Source organism: Juglans microcarpa x Juglans regia, chromosome 1D (genome assembly GCF_004785595.1).
Source record: "Juglans microcarpa x Juglans regia isolate MS1-56 chromosome 1D, Jm3101_v1.0, whole genome shotgun sequence".
Classification (NCBI taxonomy): Eukaryota; Viridiplantae; Streptophyta; class Magnoliopsida; order Fagales; family Juglandaceae; genus Juglans; species Juglans microcarpa x Juglans regia.
The window spans coordinates 4155848-4168712 of NC_054594.1; the positions used below are offsets into that span (position 1 = coordinate 4155848).

Below are 12865 nucleotides of genomic sequence, written 5' to 3' on the forward strand. Positions count from 1 at the left end.
ATAGCCCATTTAATCGTTGCAATTTGAAGATGCGATGCTGCTATTAATCGTTGGGAAAAATTAATTCCAGCGATAATTATCTGTCGCTAAAAGAGGGACTATCGCCGGTATTATACTTTAGCCACGATTTCTTGAAATCGCCGTAATAGAATTAGCGGTTTTGAAATAACAGTCCCAACGATAAAAAGTTCGCCGTTAATTAGTGTTTCGTTTTCAAAATCATTTAGCGGCGATTTATAACTCGCTGGTATTGACATTTTAGTAGCAACATTAATATCACTGCAATTGATTTCTTTGTTTGGGGAACCCTTTTGCCGCGCAGATAAAATTGCTGGGAAAACAAAAATTACGGCGATTATAAAATCACCGTTAATAAGCATTTCATTGGAAATGCTCTTTAGGGGCCATTATTAAATCGCCGCCACTTAATAATTAACAGCGATTTTTACATCACCGCAATTGACTTGTTGCTTTTGGAAACTCAGTTGCAGCGATCATCAAGTCGCCGCAATTATCTTTTCCTTTTGTAAATTAACTAGCGGTGATAAATAAATCGCTGGCATTGGTGTTTTAGCAACGATTTTCACATCACTGGTAACTAGTGGCTCCTTTCGTTTCTTAACTAATTTGCCGGCGAAAAATATCGCCGCTAAAGCGTTAAAATTGCCGGTAGAACTGAATTTAGGTAAAACTTTTTGAGGCAATTTTCTTACTCGGCCTGGTTTTTGGTTGTTCCTAAAAGCAATATTCAATCAACTTCTGCTGGATTCATTCAAGTTGAACAACGAAAACACATGAACCAAATAAAATCCATCAACTCATCCAAACTCATATGTATCTATACACTGGGGCGGTGTATTATATTCTTATATCAAGTACACACTGAGCTACATCTGGAATAATAAATAACCATGACGGTCATAACAAAATGTTTAGCTCTACTATCCACTAAAATTACCACTACCAAGTTCCACAACTCTATTTAAGTTGGACCGTTCATCGGCATTAGCACCCACGATTCTGCATATCGTTTTCGATCGAGAAAGGTAGCAAACATCGAAAATATATATTGCGTGTGACTTCTCATACTCTTCATCCGTGTATTTGACAATATCAACAAACTGCACAACATTAAGGAAAACAAAAAAATTCAGTTATGATATTAATCAAGATATGAATGTTGACATTATGACCAGAAGAAAAACCAATGAAATTTGCGATTGAAGCACTTAACCATACTTTCCTGCTGTCCCAAGCTTTATTCATCACATATGGAACTATGTCTTCAGCAAGGCCATCAACAACCAAAGAAAAGGACACATTGCCATGCTACTATAGTCAGGGTAGCTTGAAAGGGGAGACAAAGGAAAAATAAAGAAAGAGAAATAACTTTTATAAAACTTTTTCAACTTCTTGGCTCCTATTTAGAGGAAAATCCTCTCATTTTTCCTTAATCGTCTAAAAGAATAGGGAAGTTTTTACACTTCTACTACAGCCTAAAAGCCTTCCAGCATCCAGTTTTCTGCCACAAATCTACACTGACCTCGTAACATAAAAATTGAATGAAAGGTTGTTCTCTTTATTTCCACTGAAGTAACCCATAAATATGTCACTCCAAAAACAACAGTGTAATAAAATGCACAAGGAAATAAATTTTGATAAGAAACCAACCGAATCTTTTAAAAAACATATCTAACCAAACATTAAAGGAAATTAAAATTTCTACTTGAGCAAGGGATTTATTTAAATTATCTAACATAAGCACTACTTTAAGCATTGCACAATGTAGGGAAAAAAAACAATTGGTTTTCTTCCTCACATCTACAGCAAAGAACAGACAATTTTATTCACCGACTTACAGATCTAAGAAATTCAATAGCACATCATAGGAAATACATTACAGTTAAACTTAACGAGCAGCTAGTTTGAAGGTACCTGAAGCAGCAACACAACAAGCAGACCCCATAATCAAAGACACCACAACTTTTAAGTTCAAGCAGCAATCCAGAGACTATCACTCACATACTCCCAAGTCCAAGATCGGCTAATAATTCGGATAGCATTAGTCTACAGGAAATCCAAATCAAAATAAATAAATAACCCACGAACACAATCATCAATAATGCAATAATCGGTATGTGAAATGAACAAATACAAAAGGGATAAATTTTTCCTCGATGATCTCTTTTGTCCAGAGAAAAAAAAAAATACTGAAAATTGACAAATAAATTCAATTGTTATCCAAAACCCCAAAATTATAAAAACTTTTCATTTACTATCGATCGCCGTCTACGATTCAGTTTGAGTGGGTCTTCTATGGTTTCAGAGCATCCCCCATTTCAACTTGAATCTAAAGCAAACAAAATAGCTTTCCTAACTCAATAAAAGCATTGACTTTTCAAAAGAAACTACTGTTCAATACATACTGATTTGAGAAATTAGACAGTTTTTCTACTTTAAAAGCACTCGCTGTCCACACCAACCACCATACACAACCAGTGAGAGAGAAAAATCACAGGCACCACAGGAACTAAAGAAAAACAACGGAAACGATAAGCAACAGTATCTCTACAGGGTTAGAAAGGGGCCCCGAAATCGAATCAACCTGCTACTATTAAGGGAGCTTAGAGTGAGATAACTGACTAGAATTACAGAAAACCATATAGAAACAACCCAAATCCGACATATTCTAACTATTCAAGCTCCACTCCAAGTACAAGCACCAAACCCACCAAGCAATCTTAATTCTTGAAAAAAAAAAATGGAAATGGGAACATCATGACTGAACCTCAATATCTTTACCGAGAAGAAGCCCCATGATCTCTTCGGTCTCTGTGGACAATGCATGCCTCATCCACCTTAACCACACATCTTCCGACATTTTCACACATGTTAGAGACATATTCTGTACCTACAAACAGAATATGGCCTTTGTCAATCTAGCTCAGAAAAAACCGGGCTAATGTTAAGACATGTTACTTTACACCCATGTCTAGTAGGACGATAGACAAATGACTTCCATCCAACGCTCATGGATTATATACCGCAGAATATAATCGATGAGCGTTGGATGGAAGTACAAACAACAAATTAAAAAAAAAACAACCTTTGTCCTGCACTGTGTTGCAAGCCACATTCCATCATATGCATTCATGCACTACATCACTGCAGAGCATATCAAACCGACATCAAATGTGAAATAGGAAGAAACAGTCAAAAAGTATTTGTACCATTTGGAAGAGAAATAGGAAGTTTTTGAAGAAAGAAACTTACACTGGTATCTCCTCGGTGTAGACATTGATCCCATTATATATATATATATATATATATATATATAGTTATATATATATATTTTTATATATTTTGCCTAGTGTCGTATAGACTAACAAAAACCCACCCAAAAGATCAAGGACACCCAAAATTCTTATCTCTCCGGTGTCATATTCACTAGCAAAAAACCCCCCAAAAAATTCCAAAATATGAGACGCCCCTTATGGGTCGGGTGAATCATTACACTGAGTTTGTCGAACTGACTCAGTGAATGACGGAAAAGCCCTAAAGAATGACTGCATAAGGTTGTCATTCTGTATCTGATGCTCCCTAAGAGCCCGCATTTCCATCCTCATTTCATCTAGCTGACTCTTGTATTCTTCAGCATCTTTCTCATATTGCTAATAATTTTTCTTGTGTTTTTCAACCTCAGACAGGTATTATTGCATTTGAAGTTTGTCACGTTGTCTACATGACTTGGGGATGACCATCTCCCCAAGTCCTCGTGCATAACCAGGTCGATGGCCAAGGACCTCCCTAAAGACAGTCGCTGCTGCGTCATCACTACGTTGCTCTGGTCCTAGGCCATCCAACCTACCTTGCATCTCCTTCTGCACATTGACAAAACAACGATTATTAACAAATCACCAAAAAAAATAGATCCCAACTTCTGTAAGTGTACTACTCACATAAGTTTCTTTTGTAGCATCTGTCACAAACTTATTCTTCTTCTTCGACCAACGCGTCTCCTTATAGAAGTCGACCAAATTCCCATTCTTAGTGCGCTACATGTGTGAGCAATGAGTATAAGAATATAATATATATAGGCAAACGTTATTCTGTGGTAGACATGTGGATTTTAAGCCCAAAACCTATGAGTAATCACTACCCAACAGTAATGTAATATTTTCACTAAAATATCCAAGTAAAGTGCATTTTCACATTGAATTTGAAATGAAAAGATTGTTTTCCCTTAGAGATACCTTTTGCTCAAGTAATCAGACGAATGATTTACGTCCTGATGTGTGATTAATCGCCTGCTTGTTTCGGTTCTCCCGATTTTGGGCTGAAATTTTCTGCCATACGCATCAGGAAAAGATTACTTATGATAAACAAACAGATTTGCCACAATAATATTTAGACATATTAAATTGATAGAAATATGGTTTAATGTGAGAAAGAGCATATGTACCTTAAAGGCATTGCTGCCCCACCTTCCACATAACTTCACCCATACAATGGGGTCCACCAAGCTAGTTCCATGAGCCAACGCTTCTTCGTGGCTTCCATATGACTGATAAATCTTGTGCAAGTCGTGATGGAAGGAGTTGAAGCGCTTACGTAGGGCCTTTGTCACTGCCAAACGGTGGTTTTCGCGTTCCCAGTCAAACATAAAGTCACTCTACATAAGGCAGCATGCAAATAATTATATGCCATCTCGTTATTTGGGCGACGATTATACTACATAAACAGCTTTCAAATAATCACTAAACATAACCAATGACTTACCCGAACGCTTGTGAGACATCCGACCAACGCTTGTAACTCATGTTGCAATATTGTTTAACAATCCACGATACTCTTGTTGTGAACATAGAAGCGTGTTCGCAACATAGGGTTGTCTCACCATCGTTTATCTTCAGCTGGACTTTCCCGTTCTTCCTTAGCTTCTCGAAGAAAATGCATTTAGCTGGCCCACGAGTTCGTTTCCTTTGTTCCGTTGTAGCTATGACTTCCGTGGGGGCATCTGCAGCTGTATTTCAAGGTGTAATATATAAGAGTTTTTAAGTGTAAAGTGGAATATTCGCACTCTACATAACACATCTAAACATGATAACGCCCTCAAAATTAAAGTATTGGAAAAACATGCACCAGTTTGTTCTCTATGAGGTGATTGTTCTATTGCATTTGGTGGGGGTTCTTGAATAGGTTCTGGTTCTTGAATAGGTTATAGCACGTGATTTGGGTTGGCGCATGGTGGGGGACTTGGGGGCTATGTTGAGTCATCCGAGGAGGATTGATTACACTCCTCCGTGCTGTGATATGAAGATATTTTTGCACCACGTGGTCGGATGTGACGACCTGAGTATGGTATATAACGCCTTCCACGAGTACCTCGAAGTCTCCCTCCGCCTCTTGAACTGGATCCCAGTTGGTTACCTGCACGAGTACAAGTTAATAACATTATAATAAAATTGATAAGTCAATTGAATATAATAATCTCAAAGTCACATACAGGTTCGTAAAAAAGATCATTTATCTACCATTTTCAATTATTTTTGAGTAGTCTAATCGTTACATTATGAGCATTTAGTATAGACAGAGGAATAACTGAATTGTCAAAATTTATACCTTCATAATGCATAGTGCTCCTCATGCGGCCTCTCGGTATGAACGTCACCTGAAGCAAATTAGGTAACTCTTTAGACTTCGTTTAAATTAGGTATGGATGTTGTAAAAGCTGAATACTACACTCAAACTTGTTTGTTATTTGCATGATAAGTAGTTCACCCAAGGAGGAAGCAAATCCTTCGTGCAGGTTAGAAGTAAATGAAAACATATATTTCATACAATCTCATATTGAATTCATTATATATACACATACTAATTTCAAACAATCTCAAATTGTTAGATGTCTATGTACACATGGGAATTTCAAACAAGAAATTCCAGATGTCAATTGTAGATAAACGAAGTTCCTGGGTTGTAATTATAAATCTGACACAGACTCATCCTCTGTTGATATGTCCTCCTCATCTGAACATTCCCCCTCATTTGTTGATAGGTCCTCCTCATCTGAATATTCCCCCTCACTGGCCACATTTCCAGAATCAGAAGTGATCATGTCATCATTAATAAAGCCGGTTGAATCTATGCATTGACCATCCGGATCCATGATTTCTCGTGCATTAACATGGCTAGGTAGTATATCAGGCCTATTCAGTGGAGTGGCCACTTGATCTGTATTATCACACTGTACTAGTTCATAATAATATGATAATTCATTTTCTTGATCGGCATCATGAGTACTTGATTCGCCATCAATGTCTTCTTCGAGAACCCTTGGCAGTGGCAGAATGTTGTATACATTCCTATTTGTATAGTTCTGCACAACACCCCAACTCCCTTTCGCCCTTAAATCTCTTATGTAGAACATTGATCAGCCTGACTCGCCAACACGAATGGTTCATCCTTATACCAAGTCCTGTTCATGTTGACACTAATCATATGGTCATCCACCCGCACCCCTCGTTTTCTATGACCAACTTCAAACCAATCACATTCAAACAGGTACACCCGACGCCACTCCATGTAGCGTAACTCTACGATATTATTAATAACACCGTAGAAGTCGGCGTTATTTGTGGCCTCATCACCGGTTACCAACACCCCAGAATTTTGTGTACACCGGCGAAGTTAGCGCTGCTTCGTATGAAACCTTTTTCCATTAAATATGCAAGCAGCATATGTTGCAACCCAACGGTCAGGCCCGCAAGCTAAAGCATACAAATTAACAGACACATCAAGTGTATGCGAGGCACGATGTTCCTGGATCTATATAAAAAAAGAAATTGTTGAAATTTCACAACGTTTATTTTTGTCATTCCGAAGCATATAAAATGAAAGCTATAGCATTTCAACTTAGATAGGGATGGATAAAAACTTACACATTGCTTGAACCAAGTTGGAAACTCAGTTTGATGTGTGCGATCGATGCAATTTGGGTGATGCACCTTACATTTCTCGTAGTGTTCCCTGCATTTGGTGCACCGAGGCGAAGCAAAATATTCAAGTTAGCTGGTATTGGGTTCATAACACCTTGTTAAGATCAAATGGAAGTTGATTGCTTAAGTAGACTCGTTCATGCTTACTCTATATAAGGTCCAATCTCCGCACAATTGTTGAGCACGTACCAGATGGCTGCCCTAAAGAGTTTATCTTCTAATTGCACGTTAGAAGCTATGCCCAAGGGACGATCTTTCTAGTTGAAAATTCTGAACCCATCTAACATTTCCTCTTCGTCAGCATCAATGTTGCGGTCCGCTCGAGTAAACCTCGTTTCAATGTCTTTGAGGTACATGGAGCAAAATGTCAAGCATTCGGTATGAATGTAGGCCTCGACTATTGAACCTTCTGGGCGGGCTTTATTCTTAACATATTGAATTTGCCGAGATACATCTCAAATGGGTACATCCACCTATATTGTACTGGATCCCCAAGTTTGGCCTCATGGGATAAATGGACAGCTAGGTGGACCATAACATCGAAAAAGGAAGGAGGGAATATCATCTCCAGTTTGCATAGAATGGTGACGATATCAATTTGGAGTTGGGATAGGTGATTGACATCCAGTGTTTGAGCGTACAACTCTTTGAAGAAAGTACCAAGTTCAGTCAAAGCCAAGGCAATGTCACTTCTTAAATACCACCCAGTAGCAATGGGGAGTAGTCGTTGGAGGAAAACGTGACAGTTGTGGCTTTTCAACCCTGAGATTTTGCAATCACATAGAGAAACACAGTTCGAGATATTGGAAGCGAATCCATCTAGAAATTTGATATCAGACAGCCCACTCACAAAATTTATTCCTTTCATCTCCGTGTAATGTGTAGGCAACATGTGGCATTGTTACACGATCACCATCACGCTCAGGTGTAATTCTTTTCTATAGCCCAAAATCTCCAAGTCACGCCTTGAATTAATGTTATCCTTAGTTTTTCCTAGACTGTTCATTAAAGTGAATAAGATGTTATCGGCAATATTCTTCTCACTATGCATAACATCTAAATTATGCCGAAGTCGAACTGTTGACCAATAAGGTAACACGAAGAATATGCTACACTTTGTCCAGTTCAGCTCTTCAACAGTGCATTTTCTCTTCTTATGAGATTTGCCAAACTGAACATCCCCAATCATCTGTAATTGAGTTTGAATATCTTTAGCTCCTATGTCCCTTGGTGGCATGCGATGATTTTCTCTACCGTTGAATAACCCTTTCCTTCTTCTCCATATGTGATCTGGTGGTAAGAAGTGTCGATGTCCCATGTAATAATGTTTTCGGCCATATTTCAACCAATTGGAGTCTGTGTCAAAATTGCAAGACGGACAAGCCAATTTCCCCTTTGTTGACCAGCCAGACAGATTCCTGTAGGCAGGAAAATCATTGATTGTCCACAATAAGGCAGCATGCAACATAAACGTTTTGTTAGTTGAGGCATCATATGTAGGTACCCCATCTTGCCAAAATTCAAGCAGTTCATCGGTCAACGGCTGCAAGTATACATCGATCTCATTCCTTGGTGACCTTGGGCCAGGAATAATCAAAGATGTCATGAAGAATTGGTCTTTCATGCATTACCATGGCGGCAAGTTATAGGGGATAAGGATCACTGGCCAAATGCTATGAGGTTTAGCCAAGTTGTTGAAGGGAGTGAAGCCATCACTTGCCAGACCGAGCCTAACATTGCGAGGATCCGCAGCGAACCAACCATGATCTTCATCAAATTTCTTCCAGCACTTAGAGTCGGCCGGATGTCTCATACAAGTATCTTCTATCGTCCGTTGCTCTTTGTGCCATCGCATATCACCTACCATCTCTGCAGACATAAAGAGACGCTGCAATCTCAGCTTTAAAGGAAAGTGACGCAATACTTTTTGAGGTATCGTGCGTGACCCGTGTGTATTTGGTATCCACCTCGAAGCCTTACATACAGGACATTCATTAAGAGCAACATTTTCCTTCCAAAATAAGATGCAGTTGTTGGGGCACGCATGGATTTTGTGGTACTTGAAGCCCAAACCACGCTCCAAAGACCTTGACTCCTCATATGATTGTGGCAAGAGGGCATTAGGAAAGGTAGACCTCAACAAATCAAGGAGCATGTCAAATGACTCAATTGACCATCCACTGATTGATTTGATGTGTAACAACTTGACAACGAATGACAGCTTTGAAAATTTTGTACACCTGTCGAAAAGCGGACGTAGGACATCCTCTAATAGCTGGTCGAAAGATGGTACTGGTGGATCTATAGTAACTGGTGGCTTGTTTGGCGCAGGAGTGCTATCTTGGGGCACATCAACGAAGGTGCCTGCCCGGATGTCATCCAACATATGCTGCATGTCATCTATGTAATCGTCTTCTTGGATGATATCGTCATCAATATCATCATCACTGACGTACAATGTTGTCTCCTCCTCCCCATGAAATATCCACTGGGTGTAATCTGGGTTGATCTCTTTAATAAACAAATGGGTTTCCACCTCAAATATAGGCAGCCACAGATTGTTAAGGCATGCACGACATGGACATCGGATGCGATCCTTTCCGCTTGCATGGTTTCATGCTTGTGTGAGGAAATATTTAACGCCTTCGGCGTATACAAGTGATACAAGCCTATTGGGGTCATTCATCCAACTTTTGTCCATCTGATCAAAGATATAGGGAGAAAGAAAGTTAGTTAAGTAGAGACCGTAAATATATAAGTTCGATGAAAAACTCACCATAGTGCGCATTCACATTTTGAAGAATGAATAAGAAGTTGTTTGAAGGGGAGAATTGGAGGCACCTAGTTCACTTCATAAATTCACTGTTAGAAGGTGGTTGAGACACTAGGCTTTTTGAGTGAGGCGCCAGTGCGAGTAACCTTTACGTGGGATTCATTAAAGAGATCAAGACTGTGAAGGATGTTATAGAGGTTGCTCTTGTTTAAAGAGCATATATGTGTGTGTTTTCATTTATAACAATCCAAAGGTTAGTGTACTATAGTATTGCAGAGAAAAAAGAAAAACAGACGGGATCTGAGAAGGTTAAAGGGATTTGCAATACGCTAATGTTGGGAAATTTTGGGGCCAACATTTTTTCAAGGCAGTGAACTGTGTTGCTTACTCGTGGCTACAGCCTACAACGAAGTTGCTTTCTCAATATATAAATTGGTGATCTAAGCTGTTTAGATTTGCATACACCTCTAGAATCATGTAACTAGCTAGGTGCATATATATGGTGTTTGTATAGTACCTCATATGTACTTGGGCAATGCCTATTTACTTGTATTAATAAATTATTATTTTACTTGTTAATAAAAAAAAAAAAAATACACCTCTGGAATCAGAAGCTCAAGCTTTATTATGCTGTCTAAATTTTCCATTTCATTCTTTGAGGTCCAAGTACTGTTTTGATCTATGGAAATTTCAATTCAAATCACTCGAAATGCAATGTTGTTAAACCATTTTTCCAAATAAAATTAAGCATGCATCATAAATGGTCCAACATTATAGTTGAAGATTATATATAGAAGCTAAGAAAAGAGAGAAGATGAAAGAAGTAATCAGGTTTTCATTATAAGATGAAAGGAGGAACTTTGCTTGTGAGGCCCAGTGACCATTTTTTCTTGTTTGGTCGGTAGAAACTGCTTCTCTACCTTATCCAGTTCATACTGTTTCAGGCAATTCCTTATAATCATTTTCCATTATATATATCTAAGAAAATACATTGTTTAATCTTGAGAAAAAATATAGATGCATTAAGCAGTACTTAACTGCTTTATTCTGACTTGGCACTCATTGTTTTTGGGTTTGCATGCAGAATTCCTTTGAGCTGGCATTTTTTGCATGGTCTTGGGCAAGGATCCTTGAGTACTTTGTTGTTATTTTCTATCTACCAACTGTGTTATTAAGTAAAGGAAATTAAATCATAGCTGATCTACTAACTCAAATTCAAATTAATTAAGTTGCCACTACAAGGCAAAATACCTTTACCGGCAACCAACATCACCCAAAACAAAAAACCAACATATAACAGAATTTGGTAAGTAGAATATACTTGACTTAGAGTGATTATCTAATAATTATCCATATTTCTTTCCAAACTCAGAAGGTTGAGCATATATAATGACACTAACAACAAAACATCCATCTATGTTTTGAGAAATCATGCAATGGAAAAAAGGATTGGAAGCTGTGTATGGGTATTCGTTACCTTCAATCCCCAACTAAAAGAGTTTCAGCTCACAAGGGCATGAAATGGCTCACTGTCAAGGTCCTAGGCCTCAGTCAAGTGCTAAGCATTCAAAAGCACTCGACGTTCGTCCTACAATTTGTACCCAACAATCCAAGTAATTTTTAGATTAAATCTCAATACAGAATATAACACAAACAAAATCAATAAACATAAACAAAAAAATTTACAAATAAAAGCAAAAAAATATAGGAGTAATGATTTTAATCACAATCTTAATTGCAATGACCAACTATATAATTTCAAGTAGAAAGCACTTTCCTTAGCATCCTCTTCACATAGGGAAAATCAACTACAAAACACAACATCAAACCATTTAACTTCTATCCATAATTAGCAGTAAGCGAAACTTGGAAACTCCTCATTTTAAGCATAACAATTAAAAAAATGAAATTGATTGTTATTTGCATGTGTGCTATCCAATAAAGGCCATTGAGTTTTCTACATGAAAGATATATGGATGGAAGCGACAATTGGGTTGACTTCAAATCATTCAATACAATACCACGTAGTATTGTATTGAATGATTTATGTAGTGTAGTTTCATTTCAACTAAAATAGCAATTTGTCAGTTTATGAAAGTATACTAGTGCACAAAGTAGGCTAGCTAGTTATAAGCTTGAGCTCGGCTCAGAATCGAACAAAAAATAGCAAGGGTTAAACATCAATCAATGGTAAGTTCGATTTAAAAGTTCCCGAAATAAAATAACTTTTACCAAATCTCAACTACATGACATTATGATCAAGAAATTGCGAGAAATTGCTTTCAATGTAGCATGCATTATACACTTTGTTGGTATTAGAAACATTAATAGCATATATACACATAGCCTATTTTAATTTTTGTAGGTACATGCATGGTATCTTTTCATTACCGTTAATGAAAAAATGATTTAAGGGTTCAATTCGAATTGGAAATTTTGAAGAATAGCTGAAACTGAATTTTTATTTGAACTTCAATTTGAGTTGTACGCATTATATGGCTTTTACATACCTTGAAGATGTTTGCTCTCTGCATTTGAATTGTTAATGAAGTCAAGCAAAAGCCCCATAACTAAATTGATGGAAACTTGATGTGTAAGAAGAGGCTTATGACGGTTTATGTTAGTAAGATGGGATGGTTGAGGGGAGGCACTTGTTGAAGGCAAAAGGCCATACGATCGGATGGACCTGGAATATGAGCAGTAAACCAAATGTTCATTCAGTTGTAGCCTATGCTAGATTGTGTTTTGTGACTAGTTTTTTTTTATATTTTTTTTTTTTGGGGGGGGGGCTCTAAATGTGCCATTGCTAAAAATTATTACGTAATACCAATATATAATATGCAAGCTAGAGTTAATTATATTCTACCCATTCCATGCAGCTAGCATGGATAAGTAGTATTTATATATAGTATATATATCCATGAGATTATATATATATCTATATATATATATATATATATTAGAATGTAAGTAAGTAGAAAGTGCTTTATTTATTTAAATAATCACAATAAACCCATGTGATTGCATGGGTTTATAATTGGAAAAAATGAAACTTAATGGTCAAGTAGAAATGATATATGTCCAGCCTCCATTTATG

General features: G+C 37.5%; 1 protein-coding gene across 1 annotated transcript; it reads right to left on the reverse strand.

The window, feature by feature from the left end:
• Positions 1-7896: 7896 nt before the first annotated feature.
• On the reverse strand, positions 7897-12336 carry LOC121238846. Its single transcript, XM_041135905.1, has 3 exons — positions 12279-12336; positions 8627-9506; positions 7897-8572 (listed from the first exon to the last, which is right to left on the reverse strand). Exons 1-3 carry the CDS (start codon positions 12334-12336, stop codon positions 7897-7899), a joined length of 1614 nt encoding a protein of 537 aa, XP_040991839.1.
• Between the last annotated feature and the right edge of the window lie 529 nt (positions 12337-12865).

Bases quoted from the DNA above. Each gene is read 5' to 3' on its own strand.
- LOC121238846 (XM_041135905.1), bottom strand. From the start codon at position 12,336: ATGGGGCTTTTGCTTGACTTCATTAACAATTCAAATGCAGAGAGCAAA. The intron at 9,507-12,278 runs GTATGTAAAAGC...TGTTTATTAAAG, and splicing joins AGAGAGCAAACATCTTCAAG to AGATCAACCCAGATTACACC. The intron at 8,573-8,626 runs GTAATGCATGAA...TCCTGGCCCAAG, and splicing joins CCCTATAACTTGCCGCCATG to GTCACCAAGGAATGAGATCG.